The sequence below is a fragment of the Pundamilia nyererei genome, unplaced genomic scaffold (genome assembly GCF_000239375.1).
Source record: "Pundamilia nyererei isolate P.nyererei 1_Seehausen unplaced genomic scaffold, PunNye1.0 scaffold00016, whole genome shotgun sequence".
Classification (NCBI taxonomy): domain Eukaryota; kingdom Metazoa; phylum Chordata; class Actinopteri; order Cichliformes; family Cichlidae; genus Pundamilia; species Pundamilia nyererei.
In genome coordinates this window covers 2,018,905-2,027,116 of record NW_005187417.1, presented here as the reverse complement: position 1 = coordinate 2,027,116, position 8,212 = coordinate 2,018,905, and the positions used below count along the sequence as shown (strand labels likewise).

General features: G+C 40.7%; 1 protein-coding gene across 1 annotated transcript in view; it reads left to right on the top strand.

Annotated features, from left to right (window-relative positions):
- The window catches only part of vldlr (very low density lipoprotein receptor), a 66,884-nt gene that overhangs the window by 21,469 nt on the left and 37,203 nt on the right, over window positions 1-8,212 (top strand). Inside the window, exon 4 of the mRNA XM_005725526.2 lies at window positions 7,046-7,168. Within this exon, the coding sequence (XP_005725583.1) occupies window positions 7,046-7,168 (123 nt within the window). The remainder of the gene's footprint in view (window positions 1-7,045; window positions 7,169-8,212) is intronic.

The window sequence follows — 8,212 nt, the reverse complement described above, 5'->3', positions numbered from 1 at the left end:
CACAAGCAGTACTGTCAAATAAGTTGTTTAAATGGGAAAGCTGCTGTGCTTTAAATGTTGTGTGATATGAGGTCTCACCAAGGTGCTTGTTGAAATCAGAGATGACTCATGATGATCTTCAATGAATCACTTCTGTGTGCTGCCTCCACTGTGCTGCGTTAATGACAAATGGACTTTGGTGTCTCCTCAGGTGTATAGATAAACATCAGAGTGAGATGAAAGTGGTTTCACTGCAGCTTTAAAATCTTGATTGCAGATGATAAAAATGCAGAAAGTATAGCTCATGAATGCTGCTGTAAAAGAATACTGAAACTCTGGTCTGGCACACATCAACACCCTTCCTTTGTTATTTTTAAAGCAGAAAATCAAACTACGTTTTAGTCCTAAAGTCCCTGAAGAATTCCTATTAGTATGTCATTTCTGTGACCTAGAACTCGACTTGCATGGCAGTGAAGGTTGGAAGGAACTGTTTTGTTGTGGGGGTGACATGACTTTCAACATTATTTGGGGGAACACGAGCAAATGGTTAATGTTACAATTATGGAACCAGGCACTAAATTTAACTTGGAACACGGGGGTGTCCACACTTTTATCAGTGTTTGGAGTGAGATTTGCTGGGGCAGCAGAGCATCTCAGGTGTCTGACAGGGTTGCGCACCAGCTCTGAGTTTTCACAATGAGCAGTCGTGTCTGGTATAGTCCCTTTCCTCCCACTGCAGTATTTCAACTCAGCAGGTTCAGTGCACAAACCTGAAAACGATACAAAAGTAACAACCAGCAGAAAAGCAACATCTTAGAGTTGGGGCCAATCCTTTCTGCACTCCTGTGAGGGGATGTTTGGTGCTTTCTGCCAAAACATGAGCGGGACCCGTTGAGGAGTCGTTTCAGCAGCAGTTGTTCCAAGCCGTTGGCTGTTAGGTGTTGAGGCTCCAACCGAATTCCTACAGTTAGAAAGACAAAGTGGGTGAAGTGAAAACAAAGACTTTTAGGCCTATAAAATGGAGAGAAATTCCACTGTAAAGTCGTCAGTGAAATGAATGAAAAGGAATTAAATCTCTAATTCATCCCCCTGTGCATCAGTTCAAACATTGAAATAACTTTGTATAATACAACCACTGTTAAACAAGACTTGGCTGACCACCTGCTGTTATCCATTCAGTAACTGCAAATCAGTGTATGGCTTCCCAGATGGGACAAATGAGAACTAGAATGTCTTGGAATACTAAGCAGCCAGGTCGCGTTGTTGGATTGAAGACAAACCCTTCTGTGTGTATTTGACAATAAACATGTCTTATTGCCTGTGCACCACATTTTGACCCAGTGTAAAGCTGATCATGTTGAATGTGACAAAGTAATGATTAGACTAGTTTGGACAGTTGTGAGGTTTCAGTGTTCTGGCTAAAGCAGACTAATGTTGGAGTAACAAGGTTTTCTTTTTACTTAACTGCCAACTGTAGTGAAGCAAGTTGACATGGCTGAAAAGATCCAACAGTAGTTGTGTTTTTCCTTTCAGTCGCTCCACTATTTGTTTTCGCCCGTGACGTTCAGTCAGAAGGCAGAAGCTTGATGGATGCTGGTTTGAACACCTGTTGGGAAGCTTTTGTTACTTATAGTAACACAGCATCCTGTGGTGACACCATTAAATATAATTTGACTTCAGCTGAATCTTGTCAGCTCCACACGCCGACGTAGGTTTCAGGTGCAAGAAAAGGAGAATATGGTGACTGTAAATGACAGCAGGATGCAGCAGTCGAAAGATTCAGTAAGGGGGAAAAATAACTTGCTGTTTTCTTTCACTGTATTTATCCTCAGCCTGTTTAGTTTTGGCCTAAGGAAAAGCAAATGCATAAGTGATGTCATCTTAAAGACCTTTGTTACACTTTGATTTTGTTATTTAGTAAAATAATTCAGTTGAACTTTGTTTTTGGGTTGGGTTTTTGTTTTTGTTGTTTTTTTGTTTTGTTTTGTGTTTTGTTTTGTTTTTTGTTTTTTAACCCATAAAATGATTCGGGGACTTCATATTTTAGCGCTGGTAATGAATTTGTACCGGATGTATACAAATGCCCGTAACAATGTATTGGATTAGACCACAAGTGGAAAAAGTAGTATAGGTCACCAATTTTTAAAAGTATCAATACTCAACAATGTCAACAGTAAAAACTGACACTGGACATTATTTTTACTGTTAATACAAGAGCACGAAACCCCATTAGGGGCTCCAAAGGACACGAAGGGCCAGTCAGGCAAAACGCTAAAATAATGGGGGCGCAAACAAGGTTGGTGAGCTGCAGGTTAACACTCCTGTTATGTTGCAGGTAGACTGACCCAGAACAGAAGAGATGTCACATGTCATCTGCATCACTACAGAAAATGAAACTAATCATAATTATAAAAGAAAATTGTAAAATCAATGCCAGTGTTTCTGACACTTTTCGATGAGTAAATTTCTCCCGGGTCAAATTAACCCCGAAGCATAACTCGTGTTCCTGGAAACCAACATAACAGGAGGGTTAGGAGTATTTGGGAGTGCTTTCAGAACTCAACCGCTCCTGTCAAAAAGCAGCTCTCATAAAGTTTTGCGTATGTAAAAAGTGTCTGTCTGTCCATCCACTAGCTTGGTTACAAAATGCAATTACAAATGCAACATACGCAGCACATACGTAGGCCATCAAGTAAATGTTAGAGGTCTGTATTGCAACATTATCAAGGTTTGAGCACAAAACAATAGAATAGAAAATATTTATGAAAGGGAACTTGTATATAACTGGTGTTTAAAAATTCACATTCATAGATATTATTTATAATCAGAGGTGTTGTTTGTGTATTTATGAACATTAACTGACGAGTTGTTAGAGAAGCTTGAAGTGGTGAGACTCTCTACTGTAGTAACACATTTGAGGAGAATAACAACCCCAGGATAAACGGGAATGTTGGCAGGTGAGAGTATGATCCGGTGGGTTGGAGGAGCCACATTCCCAAGTTTAAGAACAAAGTAACTTTCAGTTGCCATTTAACTGCCCCCCCCTTTTTTTTCTTTTTTCTTTTTTTTCTTTCACCCCTGATTGAAGTCATGAAACTCATCTAAGTGTTTTTCTCTGAAATCAGCTTGAGCTTTTGTACGGTTTATGCTCTACAAAAGCTTGTAGTGCATGTCTCACTTTTCTCATTTGGAAAAGTGTCTCGGTCAACTGAAGGTCTTGACAGGGATATCAGTTTGCAGTCTGTGTGAGAAGTTCCAGTCATAACTACAGTGGTGTACGTGCCAGTCAACACTGCTACTGTAGCATTTATCTCTGTACTGTTTGACCAGCTGTTGCTCATGACTTTACAGCAGGCAACAGAGTGACGTCGTCTATGAGTGGCTACATGCCTGTTTTTCCTTCACATTTGCATGAAGGACTTTTGTACTGCAGTTGCATTTCTGGAAATTATTTCAGTTTATTTCCCTGTACAAAAACACTTGAGACCTCTTGGTAAACAGAACTTGCAGAACAGGTGTAGTTTCACTATGTGGATCTTGGCAGGATTCTTCCATGTTTGCTTTGTCTCAAGTGTCAGTTTTATGTGGCTAATGAGAGAAATTTAAATTGGTGTAAACTCGAGGCTTGGAAAGTGTTCATGATTGGAAGTAGCATTAAATAAGATTAATAATTTAAAGCTTGCTTCCTTGAAACAGTGGTATAACAATTATACCACAAGATTAAATACATGTTAACAGTCTCAATTCCATTTTAGATTCTACGTAATTGGTTACTGGGAGCACTTATCAGTGTATTGAGGAGAAACTGCATGTGTATGTTAGCTTGGAGGGGCTCAGAGCTACGTTCAAAATCAGTAAAGACAAATGGACGACACAGAGCTGCCATTTGGTCTTTGATTTAATCACAGAATCAAGTCAAAGATTAAGCCAACAGCTGTGTTTTTGTGTACATGAGTGTTTCAGTTCAAGATTTTTCTTTCCTCAGAAGATTCCACAAAAAGTCCAGTTGGATTCAAAACAACAGTTTGGTTTTTCATAGTTCAGACTTTACAGAGTTAATAAAATATGTAGAATTTTCAGGAAAAGGTAATGGAGGTTTTACCTGGAGGCAGTGATTTGCCACGAAGGTTAGAAGGAAGGGTCCAAATGGAGTTTCTTTCAAAGCCAGCTTCACTGTGGAAACATCACTAGTTTATATAGACAAATGATTTATTTATTTTTATTTCTAGTCTAAAGGGAGATGAATGAGCCTTTGTAAGCCCCTATAAAGGCCTCCTTAGGCAAAAATGTTAATGAGAAATGTTAATGTAATTTGCTGTGAAACTACCATAATCTTAAAATGCCATAATACAAATTTTATTCAGCTCAATTGTAGTTTGTTGGAATTTACCAACTGCTAACTCAAATTTGACTTCTTCAGTCACTTCATTGTTGTATACCTTGCTAGTACCTGGTTGGATAGGGATGGGAATAGAGAAGCAGTTCTCTACAAGAACTAGTTCCCAGTGGTGCAAGTAGTTAAATTTCTTGGTCTTGTTAAGCTTGGCATACACGGTGCGAATTTTTTATTTTTATTTTTTGGCCCATTTTGAGCCGATTTTTCAGTCGTCTGACTGTTTTGGGGGTCGGCCCGAGTTTCGGCTTCATCGTGTGTCGTGCATCGTGTAGTATACGTGGGGTAACGAGAAGCGATTAACGCCTCACGACCAGCTTCCGATCATCAATCGCTTCGTCGTAAGAAAATCAAACCTGTTTGAAATCCTGTTGGCCATCGTGAGGGTGTCACCGCAGCCTGTCACACCGCGCATGAGCAAACACAGAAATGAAAGTGAAGACGGAGTAGCACAACAGTGCAGCGTGTGATCTGGACACAAGTGATGAAAGCACAACTTGTAGAGCTTGCCAAAGTTCTACAAGTTGTGCTTTCATCACTGTTGTGCTGCTCAGTCTTCACTTTAATTTCTGTTTGCTCATCTGAGCCTTTTCGATGTGGCCTCACAAAATTATCACGACCGCAACAACCGTGAAAATAGTTGGATGGACACTGCTGCTCAATCACAGCTGCCTGATCAATGTTTTTCATTAGCAATTTAGCAAAGTTGATGGTGGTGGTCTGTGTGTCACTCAGAGCGAGAGACAGATTTTGTTATAACCTTCATGTTATGGACGCACAGTGAGCACTGAGGTCGCATCAGAGCATCGGGCCGTATAGTGTGAGACCCTGCATCGTGAATTAGGAACTTCTAACCCCTGCGAGTCAATCGTACAGTTTGAGCAGGAGCTGAATAACGCGACTAAAAAAAATCGCAGTGTTTGCCCAGCTGTAGTTGGCTTGCCTATCGATTCTGCTTATTGGTTCCACTTCCACCGCAATCAGCTGATTTCAATTCATGTGTCTAAGTGGGAAAATAATGGCACAGTTTATAGCATGGACGAGAGCGTGGTGCATCCAGGACAGAAACAACTGCATTATTCTGCTAACACAATTTCAGCTATTTGCAAGCATCTGCACGGCCAGCCAGCATGCTAAAGTTAAGCTAGCCAAGAAAACGGTGAATGCTAACCCCAGCCCAGCAGCCACATTCTGAACTTAAACGGGTAACAAAATCCCAGCATATCATCTGAAAGGCTCAGGTCAGCCTGTCTGGCACCAACAAGCATGCCATTCAGTGAAATAACCTTTATTCTGATGCAGACATCAAACCAGCCTGCTCAAGTACTTTGTGTGCGCGTGCAGTGTACAGACTATGCAGAAACTTGTACTCTACTGATTAATGGCTGAACTGGAACTTTTCACCCTGTATTCTTAAGAGTGAAGAGGAGACTGCAAAATCAACTAGTCAGTGATGGGGATAAGTGTTAGTGCGCACACTGGCTCCTGTGCACTGTGTGTGCAGTGTGCAGCTGAGACCAAACTGGGTTCAGAATTATGTCAGTATATCACCAGCCTGGCTTATCACCCAAACTACAATTCTCATAGTCAATAATTCATACATCTGTGGGAGTCACTCTTCTATTCACCTTCATCTGCTGCTCCACCGAGCAGCTCTTATCACTGCACAGCCAGTTTTATGTGCATGCTGCTTATCTCCAGTGTGAGATGAAGGGATAAGAAGCGAACTTGATCTTGGAGCTGAAATTTTATGGAAGAAAGTATTGTTAGGGGAATATGTACCCTGGGGGAGGAAAAAGGTGCTTCCTGATAGTTCAGTAGAATTCTGAGTCGCATTTCTGGAGATGGAATTTAACCCCTTTTCTGGCCATAAAGGGGATCGTATTGTATTAGTAGCTGGCTTTTAAAATAAAGTACATGATCAAGAAAGTTGACAATGCTAAAACAAAACCCAAGACAATGGAAAAGATGATGTACATTCTGACAGATTAACCTGGAAAATATTTGCACCGTAAACATGAAAGGAATCTCAACACTGTTGTATAAATAGGATTTTGCTGCATCAAAGCTGTTGCTGTTCCAGCTAAATGGATTATCTAACAGCTTGCAATTGTATGGTTCTTGAGGTGTTGTGAACGTCTGACTTTGTTTTCAGTCGCACCTCAGTGCAGCATAACGTTGCCCCGAGCCCTCCATCTCTCACAAAATGTCAGTTACTGTCATTGGGGCCGCCACGAATGAACCTAAAAGGTAACGAGTCGCTGCAGCCTTTAGATGATAGTGTTTTTGTTCATCACATAAACATGATGTGCATCGTTTCCTAAACCCATGTAAAGTAGTCTTGCATTCTTACCTCTGCTTACAAAAGCACGCAGACAGTTGAGCCATCTCAGCTTAAATTGGTCCTTTTTAATATCCCTGTAGAATACATCATTCATTGGAACAGCACCAGCAGTCAGCTGGACTCTTGGTGGTACATTTTGGCCTTTTAGTGACTGCAGCAGAACGCCAAACATCTCTGCTGTTCTGTCTTTTTGATTTCCTGTGTTGTTGGTAAAGGGAGAAAATATGTAATTTACAAAATATGTTAAACATTTAAAAAAAAAAAAATTATATACGGAATATATGACGGAGCATGAAAATATCTAAGATCTTTGTTTTCTTTCCATACAGACATGAGGACATGCCGGATGAATGAGTTTAGCTGTGGCGCCGGCTCAACCCAGTGTATCCCAGTCTTCTGGAAATGTGACGGTGAGAAGGACTGCGACAGCGGCGAGGACGAGGTCAACTGTGGTAGGTGGACGCTGTTTGGCTTGGAGTGCACATGACTTCAGTTGATTTCAATAACTGGCTATTCATTTTAAGTGGTGAGGATATTGTTCGGTGTTCTTGAAATCCTTTGGGATTTAAAACATTCCCAGGTTGCCATCAAACACTCGTCGTGTAGTTTGTCACAGCTAAGCAGTGACATCTTCATTTCTCATGTTTGCTGTTCATTGATGAGCACCGTGATGCTGGGAGCTGCAGAAATGCTGCCGTGGACGTAATGAATTGAGACTATCACTGTGAAGCCATTTGAAGTCTCCTTTAGAGCTGCAGCTGAGCAGTTTTCTTTGCCATCTCATTAATATCACAAGTGCACATAAGTTCTTGGTGTGTTTAAGTGTTTCAGAAGTGTTCGAAGTACTGCTTATTACTTGTAGCATTTGGTTTCCAGCTTTTATTGAAGTATTAAAACTGCTTCTAATCGCTGGCATCAGTTTGCCGCCTCCAGCTGTTTATCCTAAATTCTTGCATAAACACACTAACGGCTTTTCCTGCACAGCCCGGTCTGAACGATAACACAATCTGACAGTGAAGCACCCTGTAGACATTTAGATTTTTAATTAGGGTAAATGATTACTTCACATACACATTAAAATGGCTTGCATACTTTTAAGCCATAATATCTTTGAAGACTTTAATAATTGGCTTTCCACATTTGTGCTGAGTGCGTGACTCATGTTGTCTAAAAGGTGCCAATTTTGAGCATTAGCACTAATGTGTGACACTATACATATATCATTGTTTAAATACTGCTTAGTATCAGCTCTGAAGCAGCTGAAAACACTCAGAAGCTCAGCTACCGGTAATTGTTTGTTCCTGTTGAGTCTGCACCCCTGTTGTCCTTGAACTGTGTGCTGTGATGACTTACTGCAGCGTAGCGTGCTTAGACGGTGACCTTTTTTTTTTTTTTTTTTTTTTAGCTGCCACAATACAGTGTAAATCGCGATAGCTTAATTTCTCTATCGAGTAAAAGTTATGAGCTTCCAGTCGCTGCACTAAACTAACACTGGT